The following is a 16,331-nucleotide window of genomic DNA, read 5'->3' as shown; positions in this document are numbered from 1 at the left end:
TAAATAACAAGCATGCGCCGTCTGAGTTAGGCATCCGCCCCCCAACTCCCTACCTCTGTTTGCAGAGGCAGGGGTCCTTGGGGAAAGCCCTGAAGCTCTGCCCTTGTCAGCGCCTGCTTCCCCCTCTTCCTGGTGCCTGTTGTTTCTGACTGTGCTCTGATGAGGGCCTCCCTCTCAAGGTTCTGCATCTTGTCTCATTTTGTGTATAATCCCCCTTCTCTCTGTGGGTCCCCACAGGAGTGTGAATAGACCATGAGGCCCATGGACAGCACCTGGAACACTGAGGGTGTGAACTGAGAGGGGTTGGGTGTGATGAACGAAATGGGGCTTCATGGGTTTGACACAATGGGGTCCCTGAGGGCCCACCTCACAAGACAACTTTTCTAATCCCACATCACAGGAAGGGTGGAGCAGAATGCAGCCTGTATCTCACATGTAAACTGCAAGCTGACCATACGACACCCACTTGTCCAATGACGAAGACACACAGAGGAGGGTCTAGGGAAACACAGAAGGATGTGTCCTGGGCTCAGTTCTGGGGGAGCAGGAACAGGTTCTGAGTGGATGAGGAGCACCAGGCCGGGAAAGGAAGGGCAGGAGGGAAGATGGGCTTGAAGGAGAGCAGCTCTTGTCTCAGAGGGAGGGGCTGCCCTTTGAATGGTGTCCAAGGGGTCCCATGGACAGGTCCCCTCCCCTCCCTGATGCACAAGCCACATAAGCCAAGAGAAGTGACACTCACAGCAGTTCTCAAAGAAACGGGTGAGCCTAACTCAGCCCTTCCCTATTTATGAAGACAGGGCCCCTCTACATGCAAATTCCCCTTCAAGCTCGAGGGTAAAGTCTACGCTTGGGCGGTGGGAGCTCACAGCTCTGTCCTCACACAGGACTGAGGTCGCTGGGGAAGGCAGGGCTGTGGTCTAGAGGAAGATGAGACTGTTGGGTCTTCTCCTGTGCCTGGTGGCAGGTCCCCAAGGTGAGTGTCTCAGGTGTCAGACACGGGTCTGTGGGGATGGAAGTGGCTGCAGGTGACTCACAATGACTGATTCTCCTTGCCCCCAGGTGTCCTGTCCCAGGTGCAGCTGCAGGAGTCGGGCCCAGGCCTGGTGAAGCCCTCGCAGACGCTCTCCCTCACCTGCACTGTCTCTGGTGGCTCCATCACAACCAGCTATTATTACTGGAGCTGGATCCGCCAGCCCCCAGGGAAGGGGCTGGAGTGGATGGGAGCCATCTATAGCGGCAGCACTTACTACAGCCCATCCCTCAAGAGCCGCACCTCCATCTCCAGGGATACGTCCAACAACCAGTTCTCCCTGCAGCTGAGCTCTGTGACCCCTGAGGACACGGCCGTGTATTACTGTGCCAGAGACACAGTGAGGGGAAGTCAGGGTGCGCCCAGACACAAACCTCCCCGCCTGGGGAGCCTGGGACCCCCAGGGGGTGCTCAGGAGCCACCAAGGGCAGGGCTGAGCCCCAGAGCAGGTGCAGAGGGGCCAGGAGGGGTTAGCGGTTAGAATCCCTGGTTTCCTCTTCCTACTCTTCAGCTCTACCAGAGACCCCCTGCTGGACACTAATTTTTAATTGTTGTAGCTCTTCTCTCTTTCCAACAATAATATTTGTACTCAGGATATATTTTATTTTCTTCTCAAAAAGGTAGAAAGGATGCTAGGTTTTAACATAATTTTCCAGGTGAGTCTGGATGTTTCAAAACTGTTGAATGTTCTGAGAAGGCCCAGGCACTTGAACTACACGTGTAAACTGTGATAAATCTTTGTCTTTGCTCCCGGGGCAGGAGGCTGCATACCCTCCATCTTCCTGTCAAAGAGCACAAGGGTTTGCATTGTGCAGGATGCATGTGAAAGACACTAATGCCAGGGTGCCCAGGACTGCGTGTGCAGGGATCCTCATTACTCACGGGGTCCGTGGTCTAAAGATCCCTTATGCGCTGAAATTTATTTTCAGCCCCAAATGAAAATGGCTGTTGTATTTGCAAAACTGATGGACATTTGTAATGTGGGCAGCACTTTGAATCGCCCAACACACTAACATTCCCCCTGAGGTCGGTCAGGGTGATTCTCTGCCTTCTTGTTTCAACTTCTATCACGTAATTGAGTCCCCTTTAAGGTCCAGTTAGTGCCATGTTTTTCCCTCTTTGTGGTAGAAGGAGACAGTTTGCCTGTTTGAGCTGGTCCATCTGTAGTCCTGAAGCACAGTCCAGCGTCCGTGACCACACAGTGCTGTGAGTGACTTAGCAGAAATTATGTATAACAGACAAGCTCCATCCAGGCATGAGTTATACTGATGGGGGCGGTGAGCTTGATAATAAAGCTTCAATATAAATTTTATTTAAATAAAGGAATACAAGTCTCATTTTGCTTGTCATTGAAGTGTGTTTGATTTACAATGTTAGTTTTTGGTACATAGCAAATGGATTCAGTTATGCATATATATATATATATATATTTCAGACTTTTTCCCACGATATGTTATTATAACATGGAAGACAGTCCCCTATACTGTACAGTAGCTCTTTGTTTTATATCTGTGTTACATAAGGTAATGTGTATCTGTGAATCCCTCCCTTGCCCTATGCACTTTGGTGAACATAGTTTTCAGTGTCCATGAGTCTACTTTTGTCTTGTAAGTAAAATCTTTTTTCATTTTTTAATTGCACATATCAGTGAGATCATGGGATAAGTGTTCTACTATCTGACTTAACTCACTTAATATGATTGTGTTTATATCCATCTGTGTTGCTGCCGTTGGCATGATTCAACCCTTTTTAAAGTATGTGTGGAAGACATATGTGATGAAGTATTGCTCAACCATATTTCAATGCAGTTTGCTGATCCAAGGTCCTGGACACCACTCCCCCCTTGGCATTGGGGTTTTCTCTCCAGGAAAACAAGAGTATCTCCGAAACACCTACAAGGGCCAGTGAAGGCTTCGGCCTTGGAATCTGCTCTTCTGGGCTTCAAGGCCCTAAGGGCTTCCTTCCTTATAGACCACTGATGAATCCTGGGATGGTGTTAAATTCTGTTTGAATCTTGAAGGAGGCTGCACTGTGAAGTTTGCCAAAATGTTTTGGGGATTTTGCCCAAAAAGGGGTGGTAACTAACTCAAGAGGAAAAATGGTCGCTGCTTCTACAATTAGCTGTAGTATCATCAGAGACAAAATGAGTAAAAGATGTCTCAGGGCCACTTAATTAATTTCACACATATTTTGATGGCTGCTCTCACATGCCGGAATCATTTCCCCCTTTGGGGGAGACAGAAACTGTAGCAGGATGCTTCACTGTGAAGTCTCATTCAGTAAATGGATCGGGGTGGAGTTAGTAAGGAGTAAAAGGTGTGCATCTCTCAAAGGGCCTAAATATAAGGGGGAGGTCCAGAGGCACAGACCCCTGGAGGCTCATCACAGGTCCCCACTGGGTGAGCTGCTTTAGTTCCCTGAGCCTGGGCTGCCTTCAGTAGCTCGGGTGAGCAGGGAGATTCCGGCTCCAGTGCCCAATATGACTGGGGGAGACACACTTCCAATCTGGAGAAATGCTTGTCCAAGCCTACTGAGAGAAAGGACAGAGAAGAGCCCAGCTGTTCCCTCAGAGCCTGTCACTGGGATCAGGAGGATGTTAGAAGGCTGGTCTGAGGGCTGATGGTGCCCGAAGTGCACACAGTTGTAACAATCTCTGTCCCAGTGTCCTGGCTGTTGGGAAACAATAGAAGAAACTAAGGGGGTTTGGGTTGTATTCTGGGGTTTTATTTGCTGGAATTCAAGTTTAAGAATTTAAAGATTCTTCCTTCAGGTGACTCTCCTGTAGTGTGAGAGACATGGTTTGTCAGCTTAAGAAAACCTGGAGAGGACACGGTTTCCACCCTGTTCCTCTGTGAATAGAATGGCAAGGTCCTGAAGGAGCCAGGCTGAAGGCTGCTCAGCACAGGCCCAGCAGAACAGCCCCTATTCCCACGGGCTGTGAAGAAGACCAGCCAATGCCTCTGGAACAACCTGACATCAAACTCAGATTGAATGCCAAATAAGTACTTGCATAGAGTACAAGGCCTTATGTCGGAAGGATAAACCTTAAGCAGGTCTCAGACAAAGCCTGCAGAGCTTCCTGCTGCACAGATGTGGAAGCTGGGATCCAGGAGAATGATTTACCCTCAAACTCCAGGGTCGGGGAGAATCACAGGGCAAGCCATGGGCCAGTGTGGGTCCCAAACCTGTTTGCTCAGCAACCCCACAGTAATACGGGGTCTTGTCTGATTCCATCAGGGCTGTGAAAATGTTGACCTGAAGCAAAGAGATGGCCAGTTATTTCTCCAGCAAAAAGGAATAGTTTTCATCTGGGATCAACAACGATTTGCGTTCAGTGCCTGGAATCACAGTGAGCCACCTGCAGGGCCTAGCATACACGGGGATGAGAACTATTTTGCAGATGGGAATGCATGTTGGAGGAGGGGCTGTAGTGAACAAGGCACCCAGGGCTTCTCACTGGCTGAGCTGTGACCACCCCTCACTGCCTGAGTCCTTGCCAAGAGGGAACAGGGCATCTTTCTTCTTCACACAGCTGGACTCTGCTCTCCTGGTAGAACATGAGAGCCCACTGTGCTGTCACCAAATGCTATTTAACTGAGGTTTCTGTGTATTCAGTATTATTGTTATTTTTCCCAGTTTGTGAGATTGATTCAGTTTTGTTTCAGAAGCCAGGCTGCCCCAGTCAGGCAATGCTGAATTAATGGGTTAATCTTCATGGTGAAATAAAAGTGAATCATGTGGATGGCAAAAAGCAAATTCACATATAGAGACACTCATTGGAAGGAAACTCTACACCAGATCTGAATTATGCAGGTTTTTATATTTAAGCCTGGAGATGGAGCAGAGGTCAGATAGTGGCTAAACCCAGAACCCAGAGAGCAATTATGTTGTTCCTAGCATGTTCAAATGTTCTGAACAAGGAGCTACATGCAGGTGAGACTGTGTTATCCACACCCCTCCCCATGACTGAAGAAAAACGGATAAAGAATGTGATACTTTTGTAATATAAAGAGGATACAGGAATAAAGCAACATTCTGCTGATGGAACTAAAATTTTGAAGCCCCCACCGTGGAAAATTGCCACTTTCTTACGAGGTTTAGGAAGCACTCACCATAAAACCAGCCATTTAATAGTAAATATGTCTCTAGGGGAAATTAAAGCTCACATTCACTGAAAACACTTTTATGCAGGTGCTCGTGGGGCCTTCACACATGCTGTAAAGTGGAAACAAGGGCTAAACACAGAGCTCAGTGCAGGGCCATGTGCTCTTGGTGCCTGAGGTACTATTAAGTCCAGCATCACATCCCTTATCATGGGATCTAAGGAAACAGTCACCCAGTCATTACTGGAAAATCCTAGTCCTCTATTTTCCTTCATATGCCAGCAGTTTCCTGTCACAGGATTATGTCTTGTGTGTGTCGGAGACAATACCTTGGACAGAGGAGGTTTGGATGCAGATATGATACAAGAGTGTGAGTCTCTACATGTATGTGCATGTGCGTATTCCTTCACACACTGAGGGGAGCTCAGGTCATATGTCTCATGATGGCTTCCAGGACTTCCACCATCCTTCTGAATTTGTATAAGACCAGCTAATTTTCATTATAAAAATGACAGTATTCTTTACAGAAATTTGTAATAGGAATATTCATTCAAATCACTGTCTTCCCAGTCATCAGTGGAAACTCGATCCATTGATTCTCTATTCAGGATTCTGATGTTAATTTTCTCAGAGGCATGTGAGCCCTGGTGCAGCCCAGTGTTCCCAAGAACATTGCTGAGAATTCAGGATGAAGCCTGGGACGCTGAATCCACCTTCTGTGTGTTCCTGTGCCTCCTTACAGAACTCCTCTGACTCTCAGTCTCAACACATATTTCATAACCTCACCCTCTTCCTCGTTATGCTTTCCAACTTCTGAAGCTAAGACCCTCACCAGTGGGGATGAGTCAAACCCATAAGCCTTCGAGGTGCTCCAGGTCTTTGGTCTGAGCACAGCACACCTGGGTGGGGAGTGGTTTATTGAAAGACTCAGCTTGAAAAGATGACACAGAGGAGTTGGCAATGATCCTCAGGCTGCACTCCTGGCAGTTCACACTCAGAACCTTAGGTCACCTGGGATTTTGCAGTTGATCCAGGAGTGTGGGGTGAATCTTCCTCCCAGCTCTCATGCCACATGGAGACGTCAAACACACGTAGGTGAGGATTGGTCCCATTTCTCACATCACATGGACAACCTCTGCATCTCTGTGTAGATTTAAATATGCAGAGCAGAGGTGAGTTTGACAGTACCTTACATTGTTCATGGCATTTATGTAAAAATAAGACAACACAGTGGAAATTAAGCATTTTTCAATCACAATCCCAGGATAATTAAAGATGTTTTCCTGAATGCTGCCATTGATAGAAAGTCAACTATTAGAGACTCCTGAGAATATGTGCATGACCCCTGCTCACACGTGATCAGATACACATGACATAGAACAGAATCGTTATGTTCTCATCACAGGAGGGGTCCAGGAACCCTCACCAGGCTTGTCCAACTCTGTCTTAGAAGTGATTCTGGACCAGTTACGTCCAGAGGGGGAGAGCAAATGTGAAAACCCTGGGACAACTCCTCACAAAGCTGTGTCCCTGGACAGTCCACAAATGACTTACTCTTCTGGGGTTACTTAAGTCTCCAATATGGGAGGAACACTGAGGGCTACACCAAAGGATTTCTGGGCATGTGTAGAAAACAGAAGAATAAAGCACAATACTAAGTGATTACCCTGAAAATTTCGCATAAGAGAACAGATATTTCCAAATGCTACCAACACCAGCAAACCACAGACACTCACAGCTGCTCAGGGGCCTGGCCCTCTCTGAGGCCAGCAAGGCCCTGACTTGCTATGTAGTGAGATGACATGCAAATAGGGCCTCCCTCTGAGGATAAAGCCACCCAGCCCTGGCCCTGCAGCTCTGGGAGAGGAGCCCCAGCCCGGGATTCCCAGCTGCTCCCGTTCTCTGATCAGGACTGAACACAGACGATTCGCCATGGAGCTGGGGCTGAGCTGGGTGGTCCTGGCTGCTCTATTACAAGGTAATTCATGGAGAACAAGAGCTTCTGAGGATGTGGGTGGTCGTGAGTGAGGGAATCGGAGCATGTGTGACAGTCTCCTGACCAGGATGTCTTTGTGTTTGCAGGTGTTCAGGCTGAGGTGCAGCTGGTGGAGTCTAGGGGAGGCTTGGTGCAGGCTGGGGGGGTCTCTGAGACTCTCCTGTGCAGCCTCTGGATTCACCTTCGGAAGCTATGTCTTGAGCTGGGTCTGCCATTCTCCAGGGAAGGGGCTGGAGTGGGTCTCAGCTATTAATAGTGGTGGTGGTAGCACAAGCTACGCAGACTCCGTGAAGGGCCAATTCACCATCTCCAGAGACAACGCCAAGAACACGGTGTATCTGCAAATGAACAGCCTGAAACCTGAGGACACGGCCGTGTACTACTGTGTGAGAGACAGAGTGAGGGGAAGCCGGTGTGAGCCCAGATGCAAACCTCCCTGCAGGGACACAGGGTGGGTGCAGGGGGAGCACACGACCCACCAGGGGGCGCACCTGATCCACCAGGTGCTGCTCAGGGTCCACCTGCTGTGTTCAGGGTCAGCCCATTGAGCAGGTGCATGGGGCGGTCATTGTCTCTTCTCATTAAGAAAACCTTTTCTGGGCTTATGATAGTTTGCATTTTTATAGGTGATGGTATTTTATTATTTTAAACGTTATAATTTGTCTTTATACTGTACCTGTGTTTTCAAGTACTTTACAATAAATGAGATAATAACCTCTCTGTGTACAATTTAGTTTTTCCAAGGGAACAGAACCAATGTGTGGAGAAACCAAAACAATAGAACATTCATATGTTTTCGACATACCTGGCCATGGAGGCTGAGCAGTCCCACAAGTTACTGTCACAAGCTGGAGACCCAGGACAGTGGGGGTGTCTTTCCAGTGTGATTCTGATGCTGAGAACTAGGGGAGCCGTTGCCGGAAAGCCCAGCCTGAGGGCAGGAGGAGGTACGTGTCCCAGCAGAAGCGTGAAGGCGGGAAGAAAACTGGTGAATTACTGTTGTGTTCGCCTTTAGTCACATAAGAAGGGATAAGACATGAAAGAAAGACATAAACACACGCACACACACACATACACATGGGTATACATGCACAGACACACGTATACATGTACCTGTAGCAAAACAAGGGGAAAGTGCGCAGGACAACTACGGCCCTCTTTCCTTAACTGCTCAGAAGTCTTGGCTCGTATTGCTGCTTCCTGCTTCCTGCCCCCCTTCTGGGTGCCTTTGCCTTCAGCAAGCACCTCAGCTGTGTGGCCATGACCCAGTGAAGTGACCAGGACCTTCATTCCAATGGATCAGGAACAAAACAGCCATCCTTGGATTGAGTTGTTGTGGTTTTCTGTTCACCCTGACGACAAGACATCCTAATACGGAGACACAGGGAGGGACCCCTGTCCCCATAAGCTCCTCTTCACTCCCATGGTGGGGCAGGGCTCCAGCTCCCCCGGGAGTCAGAAGCAGTCACCCAGGCAGCTCATCCTCTCCCTTCTTGCCTGTAGGTTCAGAGGCTTGAGGAGCCAAAAAGCCCAGAAGACAAACTTAAAGAGCAGATCAAAGAAATCATCGTTCTCTCTCCTGGTGGAAGTGTTCCTCCCTCGGGGACCAAGGCCATAGGCCAGTAGAGCATAAAGACACAGGGACAGAAGCCAAGCTAGCTAGTGGTCACTGGGGGAAACAATGAGTGGAGCCACCACCCATCCATTTCCTGATTCTGGGGTGCATGAATCAAGGCTGTGAGAGAAGAAAAACATACTGAGAGTAAATAGTTCACAGTCTGCCGGAGAACCTCACCTCAGCCCTGCAAGGTGTTACTACCCACCTGGCACTGCTGTTGATCTTCTACAGGCAGCTTGTGTTCTAAAACCCAGCAGCTGTGGGATGGTGAGGTATGTAAGGCTGGTGGATCCGTGCGCTCGGGCCGATTGATGCATTTCCTCTGCTGTAAAGTGAGTTCCCGATCAGAAGCAATGCTGGCTGCTGGAATCCCATGACTCTGGGATCTGAAAGTCCCTGGGTGGTGGTTTTGGCAAGAGAATTTCATTCCCTGCTTTTTAAGAAAAAAATTTATATCCAGTATAGATATATAGATTTAGTAAGAACAGGAGGTTACCTGTTCTATGACGGAAGTGGCCCAAAGTAGCCAACCTGACAACAGGTGGTGGCTGAGCAGCCCAGGAAATGCTGCCAGTCAGGACGTTAGGATTTCTCTCTGCTGCTGGCAGGAAGGGTCCTCACAAAGGACTGTACCAGGAGGACCCTGGTGAGTGGATGTCCATGTTACTGAGTCCACGCATGACCTCCATCCTGCCACCAAGGCCACAGTGAGCATGAGCACATTGCGTGATGACAGAGGCAGCTGTGGAAACAGACAGGCCAGTACCTCCATCACTGGCCAACTTGCCCCTGTGTGTATTAAACTCTTCCTCTCCAGAGGTCACCTTGTGGGAAATATTCTCATGGGGTAGAAATATTCTCATGGGATGCAAATTATTTTATCTTTTTGCCTATTTACAGAAGACGATCCACATGTCTCCTTTTAACACTTTTAGTCACCAATTTTTCCAAACCATACTCCTCTGAATTCCTTGACCATCCAGCCTGATCCCATCCAGGCTACAACCCACGATTTGTATAATTGTGGGAGCCCATGATTGGGGTCATAAATTGTAACAGACCCCAGCTGCATGTGACCTTTAAGAAGAACAAATGTGCTTATTTAGTAAGTGTCCTAACCGTTTTGCTAGCCGGCACCTGTGCATCTGCAGCCCTGTCTCCTTGTCATAAAAAGCAGAGACAATGCCTTGCTTGCAGAGATGAGGTTTTAGCTTAGGGCTGCTTCCACATGGCAAAGCCATCGTGTGCCCCTTGTTATAAATGCAGGACACGGCTTGTTTCTCATAAGCATAGGTCCGTGTTCAGGGTTTACTCTGCTTGTTGCAAAGCGACCACCTATGCCCTCATCTATTAGCTCTGGGCATGCTTTCTGCTGTTTAGTTAGTCTGTAGCCCCCAAGACAAGAACCCAGTGGCCTGGAGGTCTGTTTTGTAACCATCTTCTTATATCTGACTCCTGAAGAGTGTACCTTGTTCCCCTCCCCCATGCAGCCCTGAAGATAAATTAAGCCTTTTTACTCGCTGTGGAATTTATGGTCTCTACCAGATCCTGTTTTTCCTTAAGCTCCTGTGTTCCATGACACAGTTGTTTGTGGTCTTTTCCCTGAGTGTGCACAGTAAATATGGGAGTGTTTGAGAGGATCGGGAAGTTGGTCTCAGAATCCATCTCACCCCCTTGACTTCCCACAGCACCTTGAGTAAATCTTTCCATCACGGTGGGACTTCTGTCAGACAGAACCCACATATCACATCAATTATCTGTTCTTTCTCCTTCCAGGAGGGGTGAACATCCAGGTGCACTGCTCAGAGTCCTGCCCACTGGGAGGAGCCCCCACACCATCCTTCAGGGATGTCCCAGGCAGGACGACAGGGCGCCCACTGTCCACTGTCAGGAGGTGCCTGTGTACCATGCAGAGCTGTCTGTAGTCCAGGTCTGTGTCCTCTTCTCCTCTGTCAGCTGACTGTAGACAAATCCCCACTGGGTCACAGGTGAAGCTTAGGACAAAGGAGGCACCAATGCAGGAGGAGGGACCACGGGCATATGGGCCACTTCTAGGTGTGCCATCAGGCCTGCTCAGGCCTCATCACGTAGAAGATACTTCTGTTTGTTGATGGATTGTTGCTGTGTGTGCCCAGCAGTATGGCTTGGAGCCAGTGAGGGGTCAGATAACACCCAGGTCCTGATAGAAAGCCCAGCCCTGGGGATCTGCACTCGGCCCTGTGACAATGGACACAAAAGTGGGCTGTGGGTCCATGCAACCCACACACCTGTCGAGGTGGATCAGGTCAAATGACTGGCTGGGTTGGCTGAGCCGCAGGTCTGACCAACAGCAGTGAGGCCCAGACCTTTCTCACCAGGGCACCGACAAGGGCCCAGCTCCGTGAGAATCAGCAAAACCAATGTCCACTCAGTTTGCAAGCCTCCCCTAGTGTCAGGTTCCTTTTGTCCTGTTTGCCAAAGTTAATCAGCTGCCCAGGCTGAGGGGCAGTGTGGGGACCCCGTCCATGTCCTGGTTACAGAAGAATAACAGCTTTGTGGCTGACTTCTGTAACACCAGCTACAATGTGCGTCTGTGTGTGTGAGTGTGTGTGTGTGAGTGTCTGTGAGTGTGTTTGTGTGTGTGTGTGTGTGTGTGTGTGTGTGTGTGTGTGTGTGTTATTGGGATAGAGGCGGTGGATTTTAGAAGAAGATCCATGGTGATGAAATATGAGGATTCTCTCACTGACCTTCCACCCAAGGATCCTAAGGGAAATAAGTGGCTCCCAGGAGCCTGAGGGTCTCTGGACTCACCGTGACTGTGGACTGTATCAGTGCACCTGCAGCTCCAGGGAGGCGGCTCCTGGAAGATTCAGGAATTCCTTCCTGCAGTCTTCCTGCAGAGTATGCAGGTTTACTAAGGTCAATTCACTGCTTCAACAGGTGATACTAAAGGGATTCAGTGCCCTAGAGGGAGTATTCTGAAGCCAGACCAAAGCCCTTTATCACTGGACTGGGGATGCTGGAGGTGCATCCCCTCTGAGCCCAGGGAGGAGCCCCCCCCCGCAGGGAGGGGCTGGGCTGGAGGAGGCACTCAGGACCCCCAGCCTAGAGCTGTGGGCCCAGGAGCAGGTGCAGAGGGGGCTGGGATGGTTTCCTGTGACGGCCTGACTCCTATTATTTCAAGTAAATACTTAAGACTCTTCATACTGAGAACTTGACAGGACTGCCGATCTAACTTCACGTTGATTTGTATTGGGAGCACTTACAAAACCCAGGAAATCAGTGAGAGTCACGTGTAAAGTGGCATTTATAGGGGTTTAGATGTGTTTATTATGAGGAGCTCGAGGATGGGGATGGTTTCATTAACTCAAAGGGAGCAGCATCTGGGGACAAACGAAACCCACAAGTTAGTCATTTATATACAAACATGAATATCAGTTTCAGGGGTCTCTGAGTCACTCAAGGGTGGGTTCACAATGAGGACCTGGTCCTGTGGGGGCTTGTCCCTCAGTGGGAGGAGCTCTCTCTGCGCAGGGTCAGGGACACGGCAGGGCATGCACATCCTCAAACAAGGATGAGGACAGGGACCCTCAGCACCCATGGAGCTTGGTCCTTGTGTCCTCCATCAGCTCCTTCTCAACAGGGGCGAGGTCTCATTATAAAGTCTTTGGCCTCATGAATATGCAAATAAGCTGAGGTGTCCAGGGTTAAATATGGACATTCTGAGCCCTGGGAACACCACAGGACAACCACACCCCCGTCCTCCACAGACACCCCAGTGCACAGCCCTCACCATGGACTGGAGCTGGGGAGCCCTCTTCCTGGTGGCAGTGGCTGCAGGTCAGGGGGCTCCCCAGGCTCTGGGATGAGGGGGGATCGGGAACCAGTCGATGGGTATCTCATCCAGTTGTGTCTCTTGTCGCCAGGTGCCCACTCGCAGGTCCAGCTGGTGCAGTCAGGGGCTGAGCTGAGAAACCCTGGGGCATCAGTGAAGGTCTCCTGCAAGGCTTCTGGATACACCTTCACCAGCTACTACATAGACTGGGTGCGACAGGCCCCTGGACAAGGGCTTGAGTGGATGGGAAGAATTGACCCTGAAGATGGTGGCACAAATTATGCACAGAAGTTCCAGGGCAGAGTCACCTTCACTGCAGACACGTCCACCAGCACAGCCTACGTGGAGCTGAGCAGTCTGAGATCTGAGGACACGGCCGTGTGTTACCTGTGAAAGACACAGTGTGACCACCCACATCCTGAGTGTGACAGACCCTGAGGGACTGGGAGGCTGGGCTGGGCTGAGATGATGACAAAGCCATTTAGGTGGCTTCTGCCATAGAAAGTGGGGTTAGGTAGTTTAAACTTGCAAAATAGGTACATGTATTCACTACTTACATGGGAAGATTTCCTTAAATTAATCATCATTTCAGAAAATTTCAGGGACTGAAAAAATGCTCTAATCAAAAAGCTGATGGAAGCATTCCCACCATGGTAACTGGGGGGTGAACATGAATTTTCAGTGGACTTGGGTCAATTTGTTGTAGTCACTGCAGAAATCGTGAGCATCTTCCATAGTGGCTGCCATGTTCATTCCCACCAGCAGGTGGATGGGATTCCCTGTGGACCCACATCCTCACCCACAGCTGCTTCTGTCAACATGCTGTGCTTCAGTCATCCTGACACGCGATTCAGAGCATCACATTGTCGTGTCATTTTATATTTCCCTACTTATAAGGCCAAGTCAATCAGCTATTCATAGTTCAACTAATGAGGTATCTCTTCAACATGTTTGCCAATGATTAGTTCTATTGTTTTTATTAATTTGTTTAGTGCCAAGTTCTTGTTTAATACATAACATGATCCGTTTAAGAAACATGCAGTTAGAAAGCACATCATCCAAGTAAGTCCTGGACTACTCATTCCCTTAATATTTTTCTCAGAAAAAAGTCTCTAATTTTGATATGATAAAATTCATCACATTGTTAATCCATGGTCCATGGTTTATATATAACATCAAAAATTGACTGTGAATTTCAAGATAGTCCAGAATTTCTAAATGTCTCAATGCACAGGCCACATTCAAGGGGTCAGAAATAAATGTCCACCTCCTCGTCAGCAGACTGTCAGCCTAAATTATTTTGAATAATTCTGTATTGAGTTATCCTTTCACCAATATTTCCATTAATTGAATCATATAGGACTCTCAGTAATGATCAATGTATATACATCGCATAATTTGGATTAAGATGAAATGTTAAAATATTAATTTTGATGCACAAACATCCACAGGGTTTAGCCACTGGGAATTCTTTCAGGTTGGCCCCTGCATCACTTTGAAAATGGCGAATACTTTGGATAGTTGAATACTTTATTACTCTCTGGAAACACTAGAATCTACAGTCTCATCTCTTACTTTCTCTTGCCTCTCTCTGTGTCCTCTCCCAAGGAGTGGACAATTCATGGATGGACCAGGGTTCCCTTTTCAGAATGATACTAGGAACAAAGATTCTGAGCACTGAGGCACAGGTGTGGGTGCTTGTAGGAGCTCACAGCTAACAGACCTCAAGAGTAGGTGTGTACGAACTCCTGGGAACACACACACCTACATCTATTTCTGGAGCTAAATTTACCTGTAGAAAGGTCAACATGAGAATGCACAGCTGTCTCCTGTCCTGACTCAACACCACGCAGACCACATTAGCCTTAGCTCCTTGCTCACCTGGAACCACCTTCCCCAACCTTGATGAACCTGGCTCCCCCCATATCCCATGTGAGGACTTTATTGACTTCTTCCCTGGGGACAGTGGTGTCAGACTGTGAACCTCTATCCCAGCTGGAAACAGATAACTCAGCTAGAACACAGTGTTTATGTGCACTTTACCTGCTCTAGTCTTACAGACCCCACTCATGTCCAAAGTAACGTGGGTCAGGATATTTCAGCCCCACCTTCCTTGGAGGAGTCATTTCACAGGTGTGCAGTTGAATTAGATAATTCTATGCAGTCTGCACTAAATCCTGGAATCCTGGATCATAAGTAAAGCTTTGTGAGAAAATAAGGGAAACAAAACAAACCATCAAAAACACTCCACAACTGCACATTTGGATTACATTTGTGCTCTTTAGCTCCATATGTGTTGAAACATCACACTGTCCTGCATAAATCATTGGAATCTCATAAAGGGTAATCTCACTGCCTGCTGAATACCTGCATTTCACCTGCTTTAACCTCTCCTCACATACCTGACATCGCATGGTTCTGTATTCTACAGAACAAACAGAAAATAAAATCACACAGTACAAACCATTTTTAGACTGATTTCCTTCACTGTGTAGGCATTAAATCTTATTTTGGTCTTTTCCTAGTTTAGTAGTTCATTTTGCAAGTGGCTCAATGGAATTTGATTGCAGAGGTGACCCATAGATTTTTTGTTCATTCCCTGAGGAAGGACATTGTGTTCCTCAATTGCTGTCATTTACGAATGGAGCTATGTAATCATTCATGTGCACTTTGATGTGTGGACATGTCTCAAGGCTAGTTACATAACTACCTAGGAATGTGGTTGCTGGGTCACAGAGTAAAACTGCATTTAGGTTTGCAGGAAGTTGCTCTGAGCAGTGACTGTGAAGGGGGCACCAGCTGACCCAGGGACCTGTCTGGGGTGCAGCCCTCTGCACAAGAAGAGGCCCACAGGGCTGGATCCCAGGGCTGGGATCCTTAGCCCTGACTCACCTGCAGCCAAAACCACAACCAGCACACAGACACCTGAGCACAATGGGAAGAGACCCTCCAGACATCATCCCGGCACCTCTGGGAGCACTTCTGTGTAGGAATGCACCTCCCCCTCCAGCCGTGCTCAGATTACAGGGTCCTGAAGAATACGAGTGCCTGATGTTGTATCACGCTGCCAGGGGCTGTGGAAATTTCTTCTGTCACAATCAACACCTGGAACAGAAGGAAGCACCTTCCACGGAAACCCACTTCTCCACCTCATGCCTGGGGGAAGGTGACAGTCTGGTTAAATGACTGGACAGGGTCACATGCATCTGGTGCTGCTGGGAAACAGACCCAGAAGGTCCACGTACAGAGCCCAGGGTGCTTCCTCTTCACACTTCCGGGAGGACCTGGGAGCTAAAGGAAGCTCATTGGATCCTGCCCAGGAGGGAAATTTGCAGAGACCACATCCCCTGGTTTATGCTAGAAACACCAGGTTGGTCACAGCGATGAGATACTCGGGAAACAGGTGTGACCGTAGAGCCCAGAGGTGATGGGGACCTGGACTCGTTTGCATCCACACCAGGACGTGAGGTTTAGCTGGTTCAGTCCAACCCCCAGCAAGCAGCCTCGTGAGCCTGGGGTCTGCGGTCATCACCAGGACCTCTCACGACACCGCAGCTCACCTGTGAGAACTGGGTGATTCTGTGACCACCAGACAGACTCCCAGAAGAGTCTCCTGAGCTCAAACCTCTTGACCAACATGACGTCTACATGACCTTGTGGTGGACAATTTATACACAGGTGCCCCATCCCCGCATCAGACATTGATCCTGGGACATCAGGTGTGTTTCACAGTCTGCTGATTCCCCATTGTCCATGCAGGGTTTATAACA

The 16,331-nt window shown here is 48.7% G+C and overlaps 1 protein-coding gene and 1 gene segment (V, D, J or C); both read left to right on the top strand.

Annotated features, from left to right (window-relative positions):
• The first annotated feature begins 874 nt into the window (after positions 1-874).
• Positions 875-8,755, top strand: LOC102533497 (uncharacterized). The gene is made up of 4 exons (XM_072963907.1): positions 875-973; positions 1,060-1,506; positions 7,352-7,527; positions 8,633-8,755. Exons 1-4 carry the CDS (start codon positions 928-930, stop codon positions 8,753-8,755), a joined length of 792 nt encoding a protein of 263 aa, XP_072820008.1. The 5' UTR covers positions 875-927.
• Positions 8,756-12,520: 3,765 nt separating this feature from the next.
• LOC102530712 (immunoglobulin heavy variable 1-2-like) lies at positions 12,521-12,954 on the top strand. The segment is given in 2 exon segments: positions 12,521-12,566; positions 12,653-12,954. Coding segments are annotated over 2 exon segments (348 nt in total).
• Positions 12,955-16,331: the final 3,377 nt, after the last annotated feature.

Source organism: Vicugna pacos, chromosome 6 (genome assembly GCF_048564905.1).
Source record: "Vicugna pacos chromosome 6, VicPac4, whole genome shotgun sequence".
NCBI classification, from domain to species: domain Eukaryota; kingdom Metazoa; phylum Chordata; class Mammalia; order Artiodactyla; family Camelidae; genus Vicugna; species Vicugna pacos.
The sequence above is the reverse complement of the archived record's forward strand: the minus strand, read 5'-3'. Positions and strand labels throughout refer to the sequence as shown.